At 39.3% G+C, this 24,230-nt stretch overlaps 1 protein-coding gene across 2 annotated transcripts; it reads right to left on the bottom strand.

Annotated features, from left to right (window-relative positions):
* Positions 1–2,009: 2,009 nt before the first annotated feature.
* On the bottom strand, positions 2,010–24,148 carry Tubd1 (tubulin delta 1). Of its 2 annotated transcripts, none has more exons than XM_071603308.1 (9): positions 24,069–24,148; positions 22,704–22,920; positions 20,455–20,602; positions 19,450–19,666; positions 18,062–18,293; positions 13,723–13,887; positions 8,142–8,282; positions 4,715–4,898; positions 2,010–2,922 (listed from the first exon to the last, which is right to left on the bottom strand). In XM_071603308.1, exons 2-9 carry the CDS (start codon positions 22,873–22,875, stop codon positions 2,820–2,822), a joined length of 1,362 nt encoding a protein of 453 aa, XP_071459409.1. In that variant the 5' UTR covers positions 22,876–22,920; positions 24,069–24,148; the 3' UTR covers positions 2,010–2,819. The 2 variants fall into 2 exon arrangements, with proteins under 2 accessions (XP_071459409.1, XP_027806097.1); XM_027950296.2 differs by having other exon boundaries at positions 23,826–24,125.
* Between the last annotated feature and the right edge of the window lie 82 nt (positions 24,149–24,230).

The raw sequence follows: 24,230 nt of genomic DNA, 5'->3' as shown, positions 1-24,230 counted from the left end.
TTTAAGTCTTTGGATCTTCTCACTGCGAAGCAATTGTTTTATAACATTTGTGATCTAATTATTTTTCAAATATACTTGGATTAGCAAAATTCAGCAGTGGGTGTGCCTTTCAGTAGGGAGCAGACCACTTTTTACATTCTTTAGAACTAAGATATAGTCCAGTATTTTAAACCATAGCAACAGTTGATAAGAAAAACAGTGAAAAGGTAATCATTTCCACATGGAAAGAAAGAGGAGAAACCAGTGAAGCTGTGAACTGTCATTTTTCCATATAAAAATAAAAGTCACTACTTGTCGATCTGGCAGAAAGGGCACATATCCCTGTGGCTTCCCCATTTTACATTGGTTAATCATTGCATGTGATGTGTTTTTTCAAAATACACAATTCCCCCTCAAACTCAAATTTTTGCCAATTTCCAAGTGAATTTTGTTCTCCTGAGTGAAACTCAAAACTGTGGGTGTTACATTCAGCAAGTACTATATATTGCCTTGGTGATAATTCTCAATTTAGTGAAAAATTGGGGTGTAAGTGCTAACTCCTTTGACTAGAAAGCATATAACGCACCAGACCCTGGGTTCAGCCCCAAGGACCACAAAAAGAAAAGCAAATAAGAATCTGACCCAATTTTCTTATGTCCAGAAAGTTTAAGAAAAGCAAACAAGCTAGATGTGGTGGTTGACACAGGAGGACCACAAGTTCGAGGTCACCCTGGGCAACTTACTGGGACCCTGTCTCAAAAAAAAAAAATAAATAAAAAGGGTTGGGGTGTAATTCATTGGTAAAGTTCAAACCCCTGTATGAAAAAGAAAAGTACACATTCAGTCATTTATTTTTTTGTATTTAGGCATGATAAACATTCATTGCCAAAACCTTGGCATTTATTTATTTATTTTGGTGCAGATTGAACCTAGGGCCTCATGCACATTGGGCAAGTGCTCTACAACCTAACCCTAACCCTAACCCTGACTTTTTAATTTTATTTTATTGTACAGGGGATTTAATCCAAGGGTGCTTAGCCACTGAGCCATATACCCAGCCCTTTTTTATATTTTTTATTTTGAGACAGGGTCTCACTATGTTGCTCAGGGCCTTGCTAGATTGTTGAGGCTGGCTTTGAACCTTCAATCCTCCTGTCAACCTCCCAAACTGCTGGAATTACAGGCGTGTACCACCATGCCTGGAAAATTTTGGGGTTCGAGACAGAATTTCACTGTTGTCAAGGCTGGATTCAATCCCCAGGACCTGGTCTTAAGTCATGGGCTCAAGTGCTCTTTCTGCCTCAGCCTCCAGAGTACTGGGACTACAAGCCTGCACCACCACACTCCACCCATCCTGATATTTATTTTTACTTTTTAATTAATTAATTTATTTTTGGCTCAGGATTTAACTCAAGCCCACTTTACCACTGAGCAACATCCCCAGCCCTTTTTACTTTTTGAGACAAGGTCTCTCTAAGTTGCTGAGACTGGCCTCCAACTTGTGATCTTCCTGCCTCAGCCTCTTGAGTTGCTGGGATTACAGGCATGCACCACCAAGCCTGGCTTATTTATTTTTATTTTATTTTTTTAATATTTATTTTTTTAGTTGTAGTTGGACACAATACCTTTATTTCACTTATTCATTTTTATGTGGTGCTGAGGATCGAACCCAGGATCTCGTGCATGCAAGGCGAGAGCACTCTACCACTGAGCCACAACCCCAGCCCCCTGGCCTATTTATTTTTAAATAGCTACTTAAAGTAGAAAAATCTTACTCTGTTATGGAATATTCAAAATAGATGATCACACAATAGAATATGACAACATCTCCCTCTTGTGGTTCAAAGCGTTCATTTCAAAGATGAATATAAGTACAGAATTTTTTTTTTTTTTTTTTTGCTACTGGGGATTGAACGCAGGGGTGCTTACCCTCTGAGCCATATCCCGAGCTGAGGCTGGCTTTGAACTTGTGATCTTCCTGCCTCAGCCTCCCTAGTCACTGGGATTAGAGGTGTGTGCCACTACACCCGTTATCCCCAGTCCTTTTTATTTTTTATTTTGAGACAGGGTATCCCTAAATTGCCAAGGCTGGCCTCGAACTTGCAATCTTCTTGTCTCACCCTCCCAAGTCACTGGAATTACAGGCATGCACCACTACACCTGGCTCAGAATTTTAAATTCTTAGTTTACAATTGTGCTGTGAATGTTTAGTGAATCTTTTTTGGAGTAAAGAAGGACAATAGAATATTCCTTTTTCATAGATACTTTCAGAGTTCCAAGATCTCAGCAGATGTTTCCAAAATTCTTTTAAATTGGGCACTATGGCATGTGCCTGCAGTCCTAGCTGCTTGGGAGGCTGAGGCAACAGAATGCCATGGGCCTAGTAGTTCAGCCTCATAGAGCAGCGTGGGCAACATGGCAAGACTCTGTCTCAACAAAACAAAAGTTCTCTATAGGAGTAACATTTTTTTTTTTTTTTTTTTTGTCTCTTACAAATGAATTACTAAGTAGATGATTTCATTGAGAACTTGTTATTCCCTATTTAAAAATTCTCTGTGGTACGGTGATGCACCCTTGTAATCCCAGCAACTCTAGAAGCTGAGGCAGGAAGATTCCAAGTTCAAGGACAGCTCTGGGCAACTTAGTGAGGCTCTAAGCAACTTGTCTCAAAATAAAAAATCAAAAAAGCTGAGGATATAGCTCAGTGGTTAAGTACCCCTGGGTTAAATCCACAGGTCCAAAAAAAGAAAGAAAAAGTCTGGGATATAGTTCATAGATCAAACTTTAAAAACAGTAGTATTGAACATATTTCAGTCCAAACATTCCTAAGGTTTTCAAAATCAGATGTTAGAGTAACTCGAAACAACTTGTTCTAACAATGTGAAACTGTCCAAAAAGTCCTCTTCTTCGATTCCAAATTTTGTATACTGATGAACGTAGGCTCTAGTGAAAAAGAGAAGAAGTTGACAAATAAAAAACTTCAGGCAAATGAAATCAAACAATATACAAACAATAAATAGACCACTTCTACCTCATGAATATTCAAAAATCACAGAATCTCTCAGAAATCTTATATTTGATTGTTTACTCCAAAGATTCGTGAACTTCCACCTTGTCAAGTTTCTGACCTTTTACCGTCCAACAGAGTGAGAAGAAGAGGCACACAAGGGCTGGGTGCCCTGGCACACACCTGTACTCCCAGCTGCTCAGAAGGAGGATGGCAAAGTCAAGGCCAAAGGCCAACTACAGCAATTTAGGGAGGCCCTCAGCAATTTAGTGAGCCTCTGTCTCAAACTGAAAAATAAAAAGGGCTGGGAATGTAACTCAGTGATTAACCACCCCTGGGTTTATCCCCAGTACAAAGAGGGGAGCGGGGAGAGAGAGAAAAAGAAAAGAAAGACAGGGAGGGAGGGAGAGAGGCACAAAGGAAAAAGAAGAAAAAGAAGCATATTCAGGTTTGGACATCTATCCAGCACATATTCAACACTCTATGGGAGATGACTGGGTTCAATATGAACTCTAAAAAGTGTCTGAAAAATTTCATCTAAGGCTTGAAGTTAGAAACACATCAATCTGATTTTAGGACTGTAGTGAAGCCTCCCAAAGTGCTTTTAAGAGAACATTTAATTTGAACCTATACTAGGGTGTCTTCTCAGTCTCTCCCCCACCTCAATGTTCTAAGATAGAGTCATGTCCAGAAAAAGACTATCAAGGGCAGACATTAGTTGACATAATAATGGCTGCTGCCTCTTATTAAGAGTCAATGAAAGAAAGAGGCCAGAAGAGGACAGAACATTCACATCAGAAGAGTGAGGGCTTATGGAATGGCCACGTGCAGGATGACCAGGCCCTTGGGAATCCTGGCTAATCAATCCTAGCTAATCCTAGCTAATCAGGCAAATGAAATCAAACAATATACGAACAATAAATAGACCACTTCTAACTCATGAATATGAATATGTTCAATCATTTGAGGAATTTTACTTTGACAGTAAGTAATTGTCAATTGGTAGAGGTCAATAACCTGCTAGAACATTCTTTAGTGTCAAGCAGAGTTGAACTTCCCATATACATTACTAAGGAAGATCTGAATCTCTTTTACTCTCATAAGCATCTTTTTTGGGGGGCTGGGGGTGCGGTTGGGGTACCAGGGATTGAACTCTGGGGCACTCGATCACTGAGCCACATCCCTGGCCCTTTTTTTGTATTTTATTTAGAGACAGGGTCTCACTGAGTTGCTTAGACCTCACCATTGCTGAGGCTGGCTATGAACTCATGATCCTCCTGCCTCAACCTCCCAAGCCACTGGGATTATAGGCATGTGGCACTGTACCCGGCTACTCTCCCAAGGGTCTTATATTTAAAAACTATCTTATCGTCCCTGCCTTATGGTGGAATTTCTACTTTAATTTCATTTCTACTCTAATTTAATTTGGCTTAGAAAGTACCCATTTAGTCAACAATAACAATATCAATATAATGATAATAGTGTAGAGCAATTATTGAGCATTTACTAGTGGGACAGTGTTCCAGGTATTTTACATGATTATCTCATTTAGTCCTCACCAGAGTTTCTCAGTTAAAACCCATAATGCAGATGAGCCACAGAAGTTACATGCCCACGGCCTCCCACCCATAAAGTAGCATCTGGGCTTATTCCGATCCTTCATGGATCATGCTCTAACACTGTTATGTGTCTAAGGTGAGAAGGTCTATAGATTTCTTTCTTACTTACTTTGAAGCAAACATATTCCACGCTTTGCCCACAATCATATCAAGAGGCTTTACTAAGAACTGGCTATTGCTGACGAGCGCTGCAGACTTCTCATATCTGTTAAAGGCTCGCTGGATTTTCCACACATTGAAGGCAATGTCAGGCTGTAACCAGGAAGTGTAGAGAGCTGGATCTTTAAATCCCTCTAGAGTAAAAAAAAACAAAAAAAAAAAAAAAAAATGACATGAGCTATTTTTTACAGCCTAGATTATTAATTGTAAAAATAAATGAATAAACATTTTCTCATCCATTTCATTAGAAATTGCCTTTTATTTATTAATTTTTTACTCTATTATTTGCTGGGGGTGGGGTTATTTATTCATTTTTTGCAGTGCTAGGGATTTAAACTGGAGCCTGGCACATGCTAGGCAAATGCTCTACCACTAATAGGGCTAATACCCCAGCCCCACTTTGCCTCATAAATGTAGCTTTATATGGCTTTTGGATAAATGATCTACATTCATTGTTCCAAAAATAAGTAGTAATAATTCACACCATTCAGAAAAGTATTAAAAACAAAATTTAAAAATCACCAGGACAGAGTTAGGGATGTAGCTCAGTTGGTAGAGTGCTTATCTCACATGCACAAGGCCCTGGGTTCAATCCCCAGCACTACAAAAAAAAAAAAAGAAGAAGAAGAAATTCATCAGGACAGCTGAAATGTCCCCAGAGATAATGGCTATGAACCTTTTGTGGACCTCCCTGTGTGCTCAGTTTTACACACAGGTTCATACATATTCTGTATTTTCTTCATTGATGTGTTGTGAATTTGTTTGCATATCAAGGATCACTTATGTTAAAGGCTTCTTAGATGAACATGCCAAAATTGAAGAAATTTCCTAGCATTGGCCATTTAGAATATTCCCATTTTGTAAAAAAATGTTACATTGAACATCTCTTGTGCATTTGTGTCATTTGCTATGGCTAAATTTTTAGAAATTAAATTATTTTAGGCATAGTTTAAAATTTTTTTTTTAAATCTAAAATGAAAACTATATTGCCAGGTATAGTGGTGCACGCCTGTAATCCCAGCAGTTTGGGAGGCTGAGGCAGAGGCTCACAATCAAAGCCAGCCTCAGCAACAGCGACGCACTAAGCAACCCAGTGAGACCCTGTCTCTAAATAAAATGTAAAAAAAGGCTAGGGATGTGGCTCCGTGGACAAGTGCCCCCGGGTACCAAAAAAAAAAAGACTATGAAGTAGGTATGTCATCCAATTGACTTGAAATGATCCTTTATAAATTATTAGTTCTTTGTTTAAGTGGCAAATATTAGCTGGGTGTGGTGGTGCACACCTGTAATCCCAGCAGCTCAGGATGCTGAGGCGGGAGGATTGCAAGTTAGAAAAGACCTAAGCAATTTGTGAGACCCTGGCTCAAAAAAATAAAAAGAGCCGTGGCTGTGGCTCAGTGGTTAAGTGCCCCTGGGTTCAATCACTGGTACCAAAAAAAAAAAAAAGCAAATATTACAAGGACAAATTGTTTTCTTCCCTTTCTTTCTTCTTTTTTTGCAGTACTGGGAATTGAACGCAGGGGCACCTTACCACTGAACAACATCTTCAGGCCTTCTTATTTTTATATTGAGACAGGGTCTTACTAAATTGCTGAGGCTCACTGGGAGCCTGTGATCATCTTACCTCAGCCTCTTAGGACTACAGGCATGCACCATCACACCCAGCTTGCATGTTTTTTTTTTTTTTTTTTTGTACGTAATAAGAAATAGCAGGTTTGACACTGCTGAAGTCAGTTTATATTATAAGGATAAAATAAATCTAGAAAACAGTCACAGATAAAAACTAATAAGAGTACTGCTCTTTCAACTTCTAGAAAAAACTGCAACAAAGTGCTAGTCAAACCCTTGCTGGGCAGTGGCAAGCACTTATAATCCCAGTGATTCAGGAGGCCGAGACAGGAGGATCACAAGTTCAAGTTCAGCAACTTAGGGAGACCCTGTCTCAAAATAAAAGGGCTGGGGATGTAGCTCAGTGGTAAAGTGCCCGTGGGTTCAATTCCCAGTATTGGGGGAAAGAAAGTTTGTCATAGAGATCATTGATTGTCCAACGATTCCTATTTTCCCCTTCTTCCCTAGTTGCAGGACTCTTAGTTTTTTTCCCAGTGCTCAGGCTGAACCCAGTGCCTATACATGGTAGGCAGATACTTAAACCACAGAGGTACACCCCCAGTCCTTTAACCTCTCAATTTATTTTTCTTTCTTTTCTTTTTCCTGCCTTCCTCTCTCCTTCTCCTCCCTCCCCCCCCCCCTTTTTTTTCTACTAGGGACTGAACCCAGGGGCATTTAACTACTGAGCCACATCCCCAGTCCTTTTTTAAAAAATTTGAAACAGGGTCTCACTAAATTACTTAGGGCCTTGCTAAATTGTAGAGTCTAGTCTCAAACTTGCAATCCTCCTGCCCCAGCCTCCTGAATTGCTGGAGACCCCCAAACTTTAACTCTTCTCATAGCCACCTTTACAGTTAGGTGTGGCACATGACTCAATCCCAGACAATGAAACAGAAATGGAAGGGTGATGTGCAACTTTCAGAGTGGGGAGGAATGCCTTTCTTTGCTCATTCCTATGTGATTTTGTGTGTGTATGGTGCTGGGGATTGAATCCAGGTCTTCGTGCATGCTGGACAAGCACTCTGGCACTGAGTTACTCTGCCAGCCCATTCCTATGTGATCTGATGGCCAAAGCTCTGGCAGGTGTCATGACTATGTATGTGGAGCCCCAAGGGAAGGACGGCAGAACAACCAGATGTTTGGAAGAAAAGAATTAAACTTTTATCTTGTTTTAACCACTTCTATTTTGGTGTCCAGTAATATACAAACTGTTACCACAGTTCTAGTTTGATGTTAAAACACAGTTATTACTTTCTTTTCTTTTTCCATATTTTTTCAACTTTTTTTTTTAGTTGTAGATGGACACAATATCTTTGTTTTATTTATTTATTTTTGTATGTAGTGCTGAGGATCGAACCCAGTGCCTCATACATGTGAGGCAAGCACTCAACCACTGAACTACAACCCCAGCCCTCCATATTTTTATTGGTGATTTTTTTATTATTTTTTTCCTCCATTTTTTAATTGTTTTTTTTTTCTTTTTTTCCATAGTTTTTATCATATGTTTCTTTCTCTAAGAATAAATATACAAGTGGGATTGTTTTTTTTCTTGTTGGTACCTGGGATTGAACCGGGGTGCTTTACCACTGATTCATATCCCCAACTTCTTATTTTTTGAGACAGTGACGCTGACCTCCAACTTGGAATCCTCCTGCCTCAGTTTCCTGAGTTGCTGGGATTACAGGCATGCATACCCAGTGGGACTTCTTTTTCAACCACTTGCAGGATGTGAATTGTACACCTTAATTTTCACCTTAACTTCTGCTTACCGAGATCTGCATTTTGTACCTCTTTCCCACGAAGGATGACCAAATTAGCAATGGAAGTGTTAAAATGCAGCTCCTTCTTGAGACTCATTTTCCCAATAGCTGGAAGTCCGGATATGGGAGGTCGTACCTGCCAATCAATCCCTACCGCAAGAAGGGGAAAAAATGTCTTGTGACATATATATTTTACATAAATTTTTATTAGCTATGTAAAAGTTGATTTTTCTTTCTTTCTTTTCTTTTTTTTTGGTACCAGAAATTTAACTCAGGGAATCTTAATCACTGAGCCACCTCCCCAGCCCTGTTTTGTATTTTATTTAGAGACAGGATCTCACTGAGTTGCTTAGTCCCTTGCTTTTGCTGAGGCTGACTTTGAACTTGCAATCCTCCTGTCTCAGTCTCCTGAGCTGCTAGAATTCCAGGCATGTGCCACAGAGCCTAGCTTTGTGTTTTTCCTTTAGAATTTAAAAATTCTCATCTGGTTGAATTATTTAAACTGCTGAGTCCTAAAAAAAAAAAAAGGCTGAAATATTCATCATTGAAAATCAGGCATGGTGGTATATGCCTGTAATTCCAGAGACTTCTGAGGCTGAGGCGGGAGGATCACAAGTTGGAGGCCAGCCTTAGCCATTTAGCGCGACCCTCAGTAACTTATGAGATGCCAGTCTCAAGACAGAAAGTAAAAAGGGCTGGAGATATAGCTCTGTGCTAAAGTGTCCCTGGGTCCTAGGTCCAATTCCCAGTAGCAATTAAAAAAAAAAAAAAAAGGCCAATCTTTAGAGGAATCTGATAACATAGAAACAGTTATAAAACTAGATCCTACAACCTGACCTGTGCCATAAATATATTTATTCATATACATATTCATATATTTAAAAAAAGAAAAGATTCAGGGGCCAGGAGTGTAGCTCAGTAGTAGAGTGCTTACTTAGCATGTGTGAGGCCTTGGGTTCAATCCCACAACCACAAAACAATAACAAAAAACACATTTATATGTTCAAACTCTATCTATAATTGTGAAAAACTGTTAACACCCTAAAGTCCCACATGGGAAAATGACTTAAGCAAACTGTGGTTTATTGACTTAAGACAGCTTGGAGTAGAATGTCTCAAACTACCCTAAGGAACATTGTGTTCCTTGAGATACTAACAGGTATTGCTAGAAAAACAAGTATTGTGGCCAAAAACTTCGGGAAGTGCTACTTTAAGATGTGGACTTTTTATTTATCTTCAAACCTCTGGCACTATAATCTAAAAATCTATATGCTAATACAAGCAAATGTAGAGAAAATCCACTTTCATAGTATTTAAACCTGTTATCTTACTTTGCAATATAATATATGCTACTAAAATAATACATAGTGATTTCTAGTTAAACAGGAAATACTGAACATATACCAGTTTACTGCCTCTCTCTTTTCAAATTCCACAAAAATGGAATAATATATATATATATATATATATATATATATATATATATATTTTCTTTTTATTTTGTTTTCAGTGCTACAGATCAAACACAGGGCCTCCCACATGATAGGCATGTGCTCTACCACTAAGCAACATCCCTGACCCGATAGGGACTTTCTTTAAATGCATAAATAAGAGGGGAAAATAAAGAATAAGAGGAGAGAAGATAACATCAACAAAATTTTGGAAGCAGGGTCAGCAGATGAACCACTGGCTAATGAATGTAAGCAACTAGGAAAGCCAGAACTTCCGCCCATGCACTGTTGGGGTCCTAGAAGCAGGCTAGGCATTTCTAAAAGTGGACAAACAAGAGGATTAGTTAAAAATCTATATGAGAAGCAGTAATAGTCCTTGCTCCTTCCTACTTCTTGCAGCAGAGGGAGTACCTTCCTCTATCCTAGGTTTCTGCTCTGAAAAGGTTAAAGCAGAGGCCCTAGCCTTAGTGACTCCAGGCACAGCCATGCTGTGAACCTTACCAAAAAACGGGGTCTCTAAGGGGAAGCTCTTCTGAACCAGTACTGAAGAGACTGGCAGCCAAGTTTAGTGGTTCACACCTAGGACCTCATGCACAGCTAAGCACATGCTCTATCACTGAGCTACAGCCCCAGCCCCTCCCATATTATTCTGATTTCTAATCCTGTCTTATTCTCTCTAGAAGCCTTTAGAAGGTTCTCTCTGTCCCAGACATTCTGAAATTACTCGGTATAGGTCCTTCATCCATCTCAGAAGAATGCAGGACTCTTGAGGACAGGGATTTTTTCTTTTTCTATTTTTTTTTTAATACTTCTTTCACAAAGTTACATCCCAGTTCTTTTTTACTCTTTTAAATTTTTTAAAAAATTTTGAGACAGGGCCTTGCTGAGTTGCTGAGCTTGGCCTTGAACTTACCATCCTTTTGCCTCAACCTCCTGAACAGCTGGGATTACAGGTGAGCACCACTACAACTTCTCACTGCACAGATTCCCAGTTTCTTCTTCTCCAGGTACTGGGGATTCAACTCAGGCACACTTTACCACTGAGCCAGCTCCCACTACTTCCTATTTTGTATTTTAAAATAGGGTCTCTCTAAATTGCTAAGGCTAGACTCAAACTTGAGATCTACTTGCCTCAGCCTCCCAAGGCTCTGAGATGACAATCATGTGCCACTATGTACAGTACTACACAGATGAACCTAAGGCACTTAACAACTGAGCAACATCCCCATACATTAAAAAAAAAAATATATATATATATATATATATATATATATATATGTATATATGTATGTATATATATATATATATATTTTTTTTTAGTTGTTGATGGACCTTTATCTTATTCATTTATGCAGTGCTGAGAATCGAAACCAGTGCCTCACACATGCTAGGCAGGCACTCTACCACTGAGCCACAACCCCAGCCCGCCCATGCCCCCCCTTTTTTTTGTATTTTATTTAGAGACAGGGTCTCACTGAGTTGCTTAGGGCCTTGCTAAGTTGCTGAGGCTGGCTTTGACCTTATGATCCTGCTTCCTCAGCCTCCTGGGCTGCTGGGAGTACTATACAGATTCTTGATTGCATTCATTAGTCTTGTTCATATAGTACCTCTCTGTGGTGTATCAAAATTGACTTGAAGCTGGGTGCCATGGTGCACGCATGTAATCCCAACAGCTCCGGAGGCTGAGACAGGAAAATTTTGAGTTCAAAGCCAGCCTTAGCAATTTAGCGAGGCCCTAAGCAACTCAGTGAGACCCTATCTCTAAATAAAATACCAAAAAAAAAAAAAAAAAAAAAAAAGCGGGGGGGGCTGGGGATGTGGCTCAGTGGTTAAGTGTTCCTAGGTTCAATCCTAGTACAAAAAAAAAAAAGGATTAAGTTGGATGTGGTAGTGCAGGCCTGTAATCTCAGTGACTCGGGAGGCTGAAGCAGAAGGATTACAAATTTGAGGCCAGCCTCAGAAACTAAGTGAGGCCCTCAGGAATTTAGGGAGAATGTGTTTCAAAATAAAAAACAAAAAGTGCTGCATATGTAGCTCAGTGGCAAAGCACCCCTGAGTTCACCCCCAGTACCAAAAAAAAAAAAAAACCAAAAAACCCCTTTGTTTCTAAAATACTGAGTGAAAATGATTCATAACCTCAGAGCCTATGCCTGGTCAAATGGAAAGCTGAATAATGACATTTATAGCTTCAAATTCTTTACCTTCCCAGTACTCTTTTTAAGGAAGCTCCTAGAGGGTATACCAACATGAGGGAATAAACCAAGAAAGAGGAGGATCTGAAATCCATTAAGCTGGGGCTATAATATAGTATGAGGCAAATGGAGACACCTGCTGGCTGTTTATCAAGCCTGCAGAGCAACCAATCCCAACAGAAAGAGGAGGAGGAGGGCTTTCCAGAGACACATCCCCAAGCAGATAGTGAAAGTAAACTGTTCCCTGAGGGCTTAACATGTTGAGAAGGATTCATTTTTTGTAGATGGACACAATACCTTTATTTTGTTTATTTACCTTTTTTTTTAATGTGGTGCTAAAGATGAAACCCAGTGCCTGCCTGGCAAGCGCTCTCCCACTTAGTCCCAGCCCCAGCCCAAGAAGGGAATCATTTTTATGGAAAAGTGTCAGGTAGATCAGTGATAGGTACAGTGAATACTGACCAAATAAATAAAATTATTAACAACTCTAAAAGGAAAAAATAAATTCTACATGAAACGTTAAGAAGACAATGGTGAATATCCACAACAAGAAAATAAGACAAAAAAGGGTAGAAGCAAGATATTTAAAAAATCTGGGAGCAGATTTCAGAAGAAACAGCTAAAGACAAAGTAGTTTCATCTGAGCAAGGAGCAGTTGTAGGACAGGGGACTACTGTTCTTGATATTATAAATTCATACTGAAAAATTACTTCACTTTAAAAAATTGATGTAATTTACATACACTGCAATGTATAACTGTAGGTATATGTTTAGTTGTGATTTTTTTGTTTGTTGTTTATTTTTCCTGGTGTTAGAATTTGCACCAGGGGCACTTTACCATTGAGCTATGTCCCCAGCCCTTTTTATTTTACTTTTTTATATTTTATTTTTTAAAATATTTATTATTTTTTTTAGTTTTCACGGACACAACATCTTTGTTTGTATGTGGTGCTGATGATCGAACCCGGGCCGCACGCATGCCAGGCCAGCGCGCTACCGCTTGAGCCACATCCCCAGCCCCCAGTTTTTATTTTTTATTTTGTGACAGGGTCTCACTAAATTGTGGAGGCTGGCCTTGAACTTTACAATCCTCCTGCCTCAGCCTCCTGAGTCACTGGGGTTACATGCATGTGCCAGTGCACCCAGCTTAAGTGCACACTCAAACTCTTAAAAAATGATTTTTTTTGTTTGTTTGTGGTATTGGGGTATCCAGGACCTTGTGGGTGCGTGCATGTATACAAAGCATGCACTCTACCACTAAACTACCCTCTAGTCCTTAAATGAGTTTTAACTACTTGATTTGAAAACTATATTGAGGGCTGAGATTGTTGTTCAGTGGTAGAATACTCTACTCGCCTGCCACATGTGAGGCCCTGGGTTCAATCCTCAGCACCACATAAAAATAAATAAATAAAATAAAGGTATCCTGTCTGGCTACAACTAAAAAATAGTTAAAAAAAAAAAAAAAAGAAAAAGAAAACCATATTCATATATTGCTTTAATTAAAAGAAAATAAAAATTTGAAAAAACATATGGCACTCATCCGAAATGTTTTTTGGTAATGTCAAAACGGTGAAATGAAAGTTTTCTTGTAGGCCTTGGTGGCTCATGCCAGTTTCTGCAACTTAGCAAGACCCTGTCTCAAAAAAAAGAAGAAAAAGAAGACTTCATGTGGGTCTGGGTATGGAGCTTAGTGGTAGAGCACATGCCTAGCATGCACCACGCCTTGGGGTCAGTCCCCAGCACAGGAGGACAGAGCTGGGAGGTGGGAAAGAAATGAAAAAGCAGCAGCAGCCTTCCTGTGATGTCCTGGTGAGTTTCTGCAGTAGCCTCCCTGGCAAGACGAAGGAATGTTTATATCAACTGGCCCAACCCAGTTTATTCTCAGAGCTCTAGGACAGGCACTTTTCTCAGCTTGTGGACTGTGTATTTTAAAAAACCCTTTACCTTCTTCCATTTTCGCATTAGAAATGAGCATCTGTCTCAAATGTTTGAGGAGGCCAGTCCAAGTAAACGTGCTATATGCCAGTGAATTCTCAGACATTTGAGGAATGTTACGAATACCCAGCATCTTGAATTCAGGATGGGGAACTAAATTCTCCATTAAGTCTCCTATAAAGAAAAAAAAAAAAAAAAGATTTGAAGTAAATTTTTTTAAATTCTAGACTGTTGACATTGGCCTATATACAATCACGATTTGTTTTTCTGGGTCAAATGCTTTCTCAAAGGCCAGCATTGGTTAAACTTTAAAATAATAAAAATTCAGAGAAAATGTCTAATACAGACCACATCTCTGGTTCATTTTGGCATCCATTTTAGCACAGGTGAGAAAATACAGTTTGCCAAAAAGGAAACAAGAATTCAGAAGCCAAGTAACTGAAAAATGTGAATGAATATTTAGCTAGATCCCAGGAAAACAAAGAAAGCATGAGGGCTAATATACTTTTCTTGTCTTTTTGTGTTCACTAAATAGTTTGTTAGAAAATTTTCTATTTTTTTTTTTTTTTTTTTAAATTTATTTATTTATTTTAGTTCTCGGCAGACACAACATCTTTGTTGGTATGTTGGTATGTGGTGCTGAGGATCGAACCCGGGCCGCACGCATACCAGGCGAGCGCGCTACCGCTTGAGCCACATCCCCAGCCCCAGAAAATTTTCTAGATTTAAATTTTTTTTTTGAGAGAGAGAGAGAGAGGGAGAGAATATTTTTTTTAATATTTATTTTTTAGTTTTCGGCGGACACAACATCTTTGTTTGTATGTGGTGCTGAGGATCGAACCTGGGCCGCACGCGAGCGCGCTACCACTTGAGCCACATCCCCAGCCCTAGATTTAAAATTTAAAAAAAAATTTAGTTGTAGATGAACATGATACCTTTATTTACTTATTTTTATGTGGTGCTGAGGATTGAACCCAGTGCCTCACATGTGCTAGGCAAGTGCTCCACCACTGAGCCACAACCCCATCCCTCTAGTTCTTCTATTTATCTGGTTAAATGATAATCAAAATTAGGCAGGTGCAGGGTGCAGTGGGACATGCCTGTAATCCCAGCAGCTCAGGATGCTGAGGCAGGAGGATTGTGAGTTCAAAGCCAGCCTCAGCAAAAGCGAGGTACTAAGCAACTGAGTGAGACCCTGTCTCTAAATAAAATACAAAATAGGGCTAGAGGTCTGGCTCAGTGGTTAAGTGCCCCTGAGTTCAATCCCCAGTATCTCCCATCCCTGCCACCTCCCAAAATCAGGCAGGCTAGGGATGTAGCTCAGTGTTAGAGCTGTGCTCAACTGTTTGGAGAGAAAGGAAGGAAACAAATGTGAGTGGCCATGGGGGGGGTGGGGGAGTAGAGGTGTGCTGGAGTTTGATCCCCAGCACTGGAATTAAAAAAAAAAAAAAATTAAAAAAAAGAAAGAAAAGAAAAGAGAAAGAAAAAAGCCTGCTAACATGAAACCCTACTTGGAAAGAAGACAAAATTAATAAATTCCTTGAGACAGAAATGTGCCTATTTTTAGAAACTTATATTTGTAATGAAATTGAATTAAGGAGAAAGGCTAATTTGTTTTACATTGACAGTTGTTTTATTTATTTATAGAAAATACCTACAGCAGAGAGAGAGAAGAATGTATTGCCATAATATAAAATGTAAATTTTATGACATTTTGAGTGAATACTCATGTCCTATGTCCTAGTGAAAAGAAAATTTTTGACACAAACATCTACAAAATGCTGCAAAAATGGGTTTACACTAGTGGACTTTCCTCTAAACATAAAAATCCTTTTCTATAAAACACCTAGAGTCAAAGTCTAGAGTAAAAGTAACACACAGAGCTGGAGTTGTGGCTCAGCGGTAGAGCGCTTGCCTAGCACATGCGGGGCCCTGGGTTCGATCCTCAGCACCATGTAAAAAGAAATTAAATAAAGGTATTGTGTTTAACTACAATTAAAAATAAATATTTAAATAAATAAATAAAAATAAAGATAATATGTCCATCTACAACTAAAAAAAAAAAAAAAGTAACACAGTCACCAAATAACACATGGATTTTTTTTTCTTTGGCAGTCCTGGGAATTAAGCCCAGAGCCTTCTACTTATAAAGCCATCACTCCTGCACTGAGCCACATCCCCAGACCTCCTCTCCAGCTTTCTTGTTCAACTGCTGTCACCTTATCCATTTTTGGACCTCACTGAGAGCCTAATCCACCAACCTCTTCCCTTCTCAAATCATCAGACTTCTTCTTTCTGGCAAACTCCCAGTCTTGGATCAGTCCCTCTCCTCACATTCTCAGTCAGAGCACAACTGAAGAAAATCAGACCACATGGCAGATTGGGACCCCCTTGAGTTCTCAATCCCTAAACATAACACCGATTTATGACTTAGGTCCACGCTACTTATGAACTTCAGATACATATACTCCCCACCCAACAAGTATTTTCTTGAGTGTTTACTATTCGCCACAAACTGTTCAAGCACTGAGACAGAGTGGTAAACAAACTAAACAAAAATTCTCACTTTTTAGACATTACTTTCCTATGTTCATATATGACCAATGTAATTGGTCATATTTACATGATCAATGTAATTCCACATCATGTACAACCAGAATGGGAAGATGTACACACACACACACACACACACTCTCTCACATTCTCTCTCTCTCTCTCTATATATATATATACATATATGTGTGTAAATAAAATTAATCTCATATAAAATTTATTTTATAATTTATGTATAAAATATGTCAAAGTACAGTCTACTTTCATGTGTAACTAAAAAGAACAAATAAAAAAGTTTTTTAAAAATCCTGATTTTAGCACAACTCAGTGGCCCATGTTTGTGGTCCCAGCTACTCGGGAGGCTGAGGCAAGATGAAAACTTAAGACCAGGAGTTCAAGGTCAGCCTCAGCAACATGGGACAAGATAGTCTCAAAACAAAAAAGGAAAAGAAAATTTAAAAAAAGAAAATACACATGCTAAATTTTAAGAAGCAGAAGGCAAGTAAAAAACTGGGACTGGCAAGAATACAGCTCAGTGTGAGGCCCTGGGTTTCATCTGCAGCTCAAAAAGAGAAAAGAAAGAGAGGAAAGAAAACTGGGACATACAACTTTTGGGGAGATTAGAAATGGAGGTAGAGGGCTGGGGATGTGGCTCAAGCGGTAGTGTGCTCGCCTGGCATGCGTGCGGCCCAGGTTCGATCCTCAGCACCACATACAAATAAAGATGCTGTGTCTGCTGAAAACTAAAAAATAAATATTAAAATTCTCTCTCTCTCTCTCTTTAAAAAAAAGAAAAGAGATAGAGATAACAGAGTCAATTACATTTATTTATTTATTTATTTTTAGTTTTCTGTGGACACAACATCTTTGTTTGTATGTGGTGCTGAGGATCGAACCCGGGCCGCACGCATGCCAGGAGAGCGCGCTACCGCTTGAGCCTCATCCCCAGCCCTCAATTACATTTAGATGATCTGAATTAATAAGGTACCACTTGAAGAAGAACTGAAGAAGAATGGTGGGAAATATAAAAATGGTCAGAAAATACAAGAGCAATTAGGAAGGAAGAAGGAGAGTGAAGTCCTCAAGCTGACAGGTGCAGGAAGGAAGGTCAAGAAGGGAGCTGTCAAGTATAAAATGCTGCCATAAACTCAGGCTAAGACAGGTCTGCTGAATTTGGGGAATAGGCAACTACAGTGGTACAAGAGACAGAAAGAGAGAAGGCCAGTGGCAAGAAATTAAAAAGGGAAAAATATCATCTAGAAACCCAAAGAAAACCCAAGAATGAAAGAAAATGTTTGCAAATCAATATATTAGATAAGGGACTTATATCCAGACTATATAAAGAACACACAGCTAGGTGAGGTGGTGCATGCCTGTAATTCCAGTTACTCGGGAGGCCCTATGCAGCAGGGGGATCACAAGTTCAAGGCCAGCCTCAGTAACATAGTGAGACCTGTCTTTAAAATAAAATATAAATAGGGATAGAGTGTCTTGCATGCACAAGGCCCTGGGTTTGATTCCCAGAACCACCTACCAAAAAAAAAAAAAAAGAAAGAAGAAAGGATCCTGAATGATTCAGTTAGTGTATAGTATCTACCACTCTTGAAAAATTTAGCAACTTCTCGAGAATTTCAGTACAGCAGTTCAGAGATAAAAGCAGGCCTGAGAGAAGGTTTTTGAGATGAGGGAGACCTGAGTATATCTTCAGGTGGAGGAGAGGAGACAGTAAAAAAATAACTTTGAGGGTTTCAGAGCAGGAGACTTTCATACAAATAGCACACAGAGGAATAAATACCTAGTGGGTTTCTTCTGTAGTGAAAAGCGCCTTCTTCAGAATAAGTAGGCTGAAACACACTTCCCAGCTGATGCGCAAGGACTTGATTTATATCACTAAAGGATATCTGCTTGATATTCATGAGTTTTGCACAGATCTTATGGACAGCATCGTTCTCGTGAACAAGGAGGGCATCTGAAGATCGGTACAGGTGAGAAAGAGTCATAATGGAGTTGTAGTTCTGAACAATAACCTGAGGAGGAAAAGGTCAGAAACAAGAAAGACAGGAGAGAATAGTGGTTAAGGGTAGAGATTCAAAAGATAACAAGTCTAGGTTCACATCCTGGCTCTGTGATTTTCTAGCTGCATGACTTCGGGCAAGTTTTGTAATGTCTGTATGCCTCAGTTTCCGCATTTGAAAAATGGGGATAATAATTACACTAGCATCAGTTCTAAAGATTAATATAATGCAAGTAAAGCACTTAGAATCATGCCTTGTACACAGTAAGGGCATGACAAATATGAGCTATTACTATTATGCCTCCTTCCTACATCATTTCCTAGAATGACTTATCTTACTACTAGGCTGATCACAGGAAATTGGCCTGCATAGAAAATTTCCTCCCAATGGAAAGAAATTATTTGAGCTAGGCATGGTGGTGCATGCCTACAAACGCAGCAGCTCAGGAGGCTGAGGCAGGAGGATCTCGAGTTCAAAGCCAGCTTCAACAATTTAGCGAGGTGCTAAGCAACTCAGTGAGACCCTGTCTCTAATAAAATACAAAATAGGGCTGGGGATGTAGGCTCAGTGGTCAAGTACCCCTGAGTTCAATTTAAAAAAAAAAATTATTTGAAGGCTGGCAATGGCCCCAACATGCGATCAAGGCCCCTGCTTTATATACGCTAGCCAGAGGGATTATCTCATAAATGGGTTTCTCAGAGAAGAAGCACAGTCATCTTTGGAATTTTGTTCATTCAGTGCTTGGGACTGAACCCAGAGCCTTGTGCATGCTTAGCACATGCTCTACAACTAAGCTATATCCCCAGACTTCATCTTTGGAAGTTACAAAAATAAGAAAAACTCAATTGTATGGAAATGTTTAAGCAAAGTTACAGGAATTGTTCATAAAAGTACCATATTGTGTAATATGATGCTGTAACTTAACGTTTTCTTTTCTTTTTTTTTTAATATTTTTTCGTTCTCAATGGACCTTTATTTTTTATTTATTTATATGAGGTGCTGAGAATTGAACCCAGTGCCTCACACATGGTAGGCAAGTGCTCTGCCACTGAGCCACCACCCCAGTACCTTAACATTTTCAAAAAAGGGTGAGAGCCATCTTTTACTCACATTCATTTTAATTACAAAGAATAGAAAACATAAACTTTTCCATTAATTATGTTCATACCTCACCAGTTCCATAGGGCCATATAATCTGATTCATTCTTAAAGAGTTTGAGTACTGATCTTGTAAATCCTGTGTAATGAAGGCTCCCAGCCCAGATCCTGTGCCCCCAGCTATACTCATTATGATGAAAAAACCACTCAAGGAGTCACATTTCTCCACTTCCTTCTGGATTAGGTTCATGATAGATTCTTCATGCCTAGGTCCATGTACAGAGTAACTGCAATGGCAAAAGAAACAAACACAAACACTTTTCAATTTAAACAGAGATGCAATGCAGAACAAAGAAGTCTTTTCAAAGCTTTGAAAGTGAAGTAACTCTCATGAAAGGTTCAGGTCCCTGACGGACAAAATCTAAAATACACTAGTCAAACACATTTAACAGGTGATTATGACTATTAGCAGAATGCATTTACAGGATCCTGAAAGTTCTCACTTATAGGCCATTCATTGAGGTAGAGCTTTCAATTACCAGGTAGTTTATGGTAGAACATAATATTTTATATATATAACAACAGGCCTAAAGCAGTGGTTCTCAAACTCTGCTGCACATTGGGAGTTATGGGAGCTTTGAACATCTCAATACTTGAGCTTCACCCCAAACCAATTAAACCATAATCTCTAGAAGTGAGCCCTAGATAGCAGGATTTACCTAAGACCCCCAGGAAATTCTAATGTTAAACTGCAGTAAAGTTTGTAACTACTGCCTTGTAGTGTTCTCTAGAACTAATATTCCTGCCAAATAAGGATATTGCATTGACAAGTTAGTTTGCAGCAGGTCAGCGATGATGGAAAACCCTGCTATAAAAGATCTTTGGTTTCATCCGTACTTGTATCTGAGGCAGAGAGAGAATGAAAATTTCTTCTCAGTGAAGTCAAATTCTCAATTTTAAAACAACAATTTCAAGATTGTGTGCTCCACATATTAACTGTGCAGTTGTAACTACAGGGTCTATTAACTAACTATTAGCTGTAACCAAACTGAAAATCATGAGGAATTATTCTTACCCATATGCCCAGTTGTTTCCAGAACCTTGTTTTTGACAGAAGCATGCATGCTGACCATATTTCCATCGGCCAGACTGAGAAGCCTTTGTCAGAGTTTGATTGATAACCTTAGGTTCCATGTCAATAAGCACAGCCCGGGCAACTGGAACTAGACAGGGGAAAAAAATCAACAGAAAAAATATTTCATATGTCTTATTTGGGTAACTTAAAAGCATAAACTTCTAGGTCACTGAGTTACATCTCCTGCCTTAGGTCCAGAGGGGGGGAAAATCAGAGATTGGGAAAAGAAAGATTTGTCATAATGCATAGAAATACTGCAGCAACAGGTAAATGTAGACATTAAGCCCAGAGTTCTGCTAAGCGGGATGAATCAGTGTGGGATAAAATGGTCACTTTAGCTGGGTGTGGTGGCACCTGCCTATAATCCCAGCTACTCAGGGGGTTGAGGCAGGATTGCAGGTTTGAGGATAGACCAAGCAACTTAGCCAGACTCTGTTTCAAAATAAGAAAAATGAAAGGGCAAGGATATGGCTCAGTAATACAGTGTTTGCCTAGAATGTGTGGCCCAGGGTTCTATCCCCAGTACCACATACACACAAAAACAGCCACTTTGGTCAGGTCTGCAATACCTATTGAATGCTTATAATGTGCTGTACTGGGAATACAGAGGTGAAAACAACATCAAACCAATCCTAGAAGGACTCCTGGGAGAGATGAAACACAACAACAACTTAATCAGAGTGCACCATATGACCCACAATGAATCCATGCCAAAGGAGCAGCATATTCAGAGGTACAAAATACCACTGGTGCAAGAGGCAGCTCAAAATTGTTAAAGCAGAGGATGGAGGAGGGGGCAGAAGTGAAGGACAGGAATGGAAAGCAGACAGGGATCAGATCTTGGAAATTCTTGTAGGCAATGCTACAAAGCTTGAATTTGATCTTTTAGACAATGATAAACCACCTAGCATTTTCAAGCAGGTGAGGAAAATTGGATGTCTTTTTTAATACAGCAGAGTGGAGGACAGATGAGATAGATACAAAACTCTAGGCAAGGAAACCTAGAAGGAGTGTTTTGAAACACTCTAGGCAAGAGAGGAAAAGAGCCAGAACCAAGTCAATGACAGTGGAGATGAGAAGGGCAGAACAGCTTCCAGAGATATATGGGAGGCAAAATTAGCAGATTTTGGTAAGTGTAAGTTTTAAAGGCAAAATAATGAATGCCATGGGTATGGAGATGTTGCATTTGAGGTTCACATGGGAGATGCAACAGGAGATGTCCACTAATCAATCTACAGCTGGAAAGAGAGGCTGGGGTAGAGGTTTGAGAGTCAGTGGTATAAAAAATATAGCACATTATAGTGACTGAAATCACTCAGAAATATACCTGTGGGAGAAGAGGAGATTCTGAGGGGGGAAAAAAACTACTTCATAAGAAGAGTTCAGAGACTAAGAAGGAGGAATTTCAAAGAGGCAGTTTTGTAGTTAATGTTATCAAATCCAGTAGAGAAGTTAATTGAAGAAAAGAAAATCATGCAGCTGGGTGTGGTGGTGGTACAGGACTGTCAGTTCCAGCTACTCAGGAGGCTGATGCAGGAAGATTGCAAGGTTGAGGCCAGTGTCAGCCACTTAGCAAGACCCTGTCTCAAAAATAAGATTTACATAGAATGTAGCTCAGTGGTGGAGTATTTGCCTAGAATATGCAAGGCCCTGGGTTCAATCTCCAGTACCAAAATAAATAAATTAATAAAAATTTAAAAAAGAAAGAAGGAAAAGTAAAACAGTAATGAGGAAGTCATTGGAAACTCTTCTTTGAGCAGCTTCAGTGTGTTGTGGGGCAGAAGCAGGATTGCAGTTGGTTAAGCATGACTCTCCTTTGGAAATCTTGGTTGGAAATGCTAAGACATAAGAAGGAATAAGAAAGGTATAGTCAAGAGATAAGTGTTGTTTGGTTTCATTTTTTATTTTTTTATGGTGTTGGGGACTGAACTCAAGGCCTCACATATGCTAGGTAAACTATCCACCTCAGCACTACATTCCAACCCATTTGGGTGGTTTCAGATTCATAAAGTCTAAGCATACTTACCTGCTGGAGGAAAGATGTCCTGGAGAGACAAAGGTTGCTAACACAGAAACAAAGGGCCAAAATCATAGTTATTCCCTAGTGAAACTGGAAGGGACCAGGTACAGACATCTTAAATTAAGCAATTTAAGTCAGAGTAAAGAAAAGGACTATGGACTACACATACCTCCATTTTCTTCCTCCCTGAAGAATCTTTCTTGGCAAGATGCTTGATATGCCTCATTTTCTTTTTTAGAGCAGAGTCCTTGGAAATCATGTGAGTCACTAAATAATGTATTAAACACTTCAAAACCAATCTGGTTGCCACACTGACCAAGCTGCACTGTTACTATTGACATGCTGAGCCATGAACTAGTCCTGTTTCTTCAAAAAAAGTGAGCAACCTGTAACAGAAAAAATACAGAATCACTACATTATTAATAAGAAAAAGTGAGATGCCATGTGCATTAACTGTAAATCAATAAAAAGTAATTTTAAAAAATGCCTATATGTATATGGTATTATATGTGAAACAAAATAGGTCTATTGTCTAAAGAGCCAGTCATTCAGGAAAGTTCTTCTCTTCTCTAGTTAGTTTTAGGATTTGGGATTTTCTGTTCCCAAATACATTCACACACAGCTTAATGGTTTCAAAAATCTGATTTGTACTCACTTTTTTTCCTATGTATGCATTTAAAATAAAACAAAGCAAACAAATCAAAAGAAATGCGAATTGAAGGAATTAGTAACAAACACTTCACAACACACGGACACTAGAAGTTGACTCAACAATCGTAGTTCAATTAACGTTAATTTTATCTCTGGTAAAATAAAAACTTAATCTCTTTCCACCAACCACCCTTCTGGCCTGGAAACCATAATTAACACTTTAAAGAAAGTCTTTGTGTTTAGCTCAAGTAATACAGCAAAAATGGAATTTGGAGAAAGGAGATCATATGATATAGTAAAGATCATTTAGAAATTGAACACAGGGGCTCTCTAACCACCTAGCTACATCCCCACCCCTTTTTATTTTTTGAGATAGGATTTCGATAAATTGCCAAAGGTCGGCCTTAAATTTTTTATCTTTCTGCCTCTGCCTCCCCAGTCGCTGGATTAGAGGGAGCAACATCGAGCCCAGCTAGATCTTCATTATTTTTAATGAAGACAATTTTGGTAAAGACTAACATCAAGTCCATGCAACACTGGAAATGAGCGCGGGGTGGTGGTGGGGGGGAAGGAGTTCTGAGCCAGCTTATGTACCCATAATTTCAAATCTTCAGAGTAAGTAATATTATTCTCATTTTACCGATAAGGAAAAACTGGTGCTCTGAAATGTTGTGTGACTTTCTCAAGGCCACCAAACTAGTAAGTGGCAAAGCCAAGACTCTCTGTTTTCCCACCGGCGGAGCTCCGGGCTACCGCCACTCACTGACAGCCCTCCACTCCGCCGCGGTTTCCTTCGAGTTCAAACTTCAGAGGATCAACCCTCTCACTATGCGCATGCTCCTTTCCGGAACTAAAAAGCCACAGAGAACGAAAGCATATGTGCCTTAAACGAAGAATTTTGCTGTACTCCCCGCCGTTTCTATTCAGAAAGGTTAATTACGCATGCTCGATTTCAATTTATCAACTTCAGATATGTTACGCATGCTCATTGTCCATCAAATTCTTTGGCTGACAATGCGCATGCTTTAGTCTCCCAGCGAGGCTT

Source organism: Marmota flaviventris, chromosome 17 (assembly GCF_047511675.1).
Source record: "Marmota flaviventris isolate mMarFla1 chromosome 17, mMarFla1.hap1, whole genome shotgun sequence".
Classification (NCBI taxonomy): domain Eukaryota; kingdom Metazoa; phylum Chordata; class Mammalia; order Rodentia; family Sciuridae; genus Marmota; species Marmota flaviventris.
The sequence above is the reverse complement of the archived record's forward strand: the minus strand, read 5'-3'. Positions and strand labels throughout refer to the sequence as shown.

What these genes read in the sequence shown, in the direction of transcription:
- Tubd1 (XM_071603308.1), bottom strand. Translation starts at nt 22,875, where the DNA reads ATGTCAATAGTAACAGTGCAGCTTGGTCAGTGTGGCAACCAGATTGGT. An exon ending in GGAAACAACTGGGCATATGG is followed by an intron (nt 19,667 to 20,454) that starts GTAAGAATAATT and finishes TTGCCATTGCAG; the next exon opens with TTACTCTGTACATGGACCTA. An exon ending in GGCCCTATGGAACTGGTGAG is followed by an intron (nt 18,294 to 19,449) that starts GTATGAACATAA and finishes TTTCCTCCTCAG; the next exon opens with GTTATTGTTCAGAACTACAA.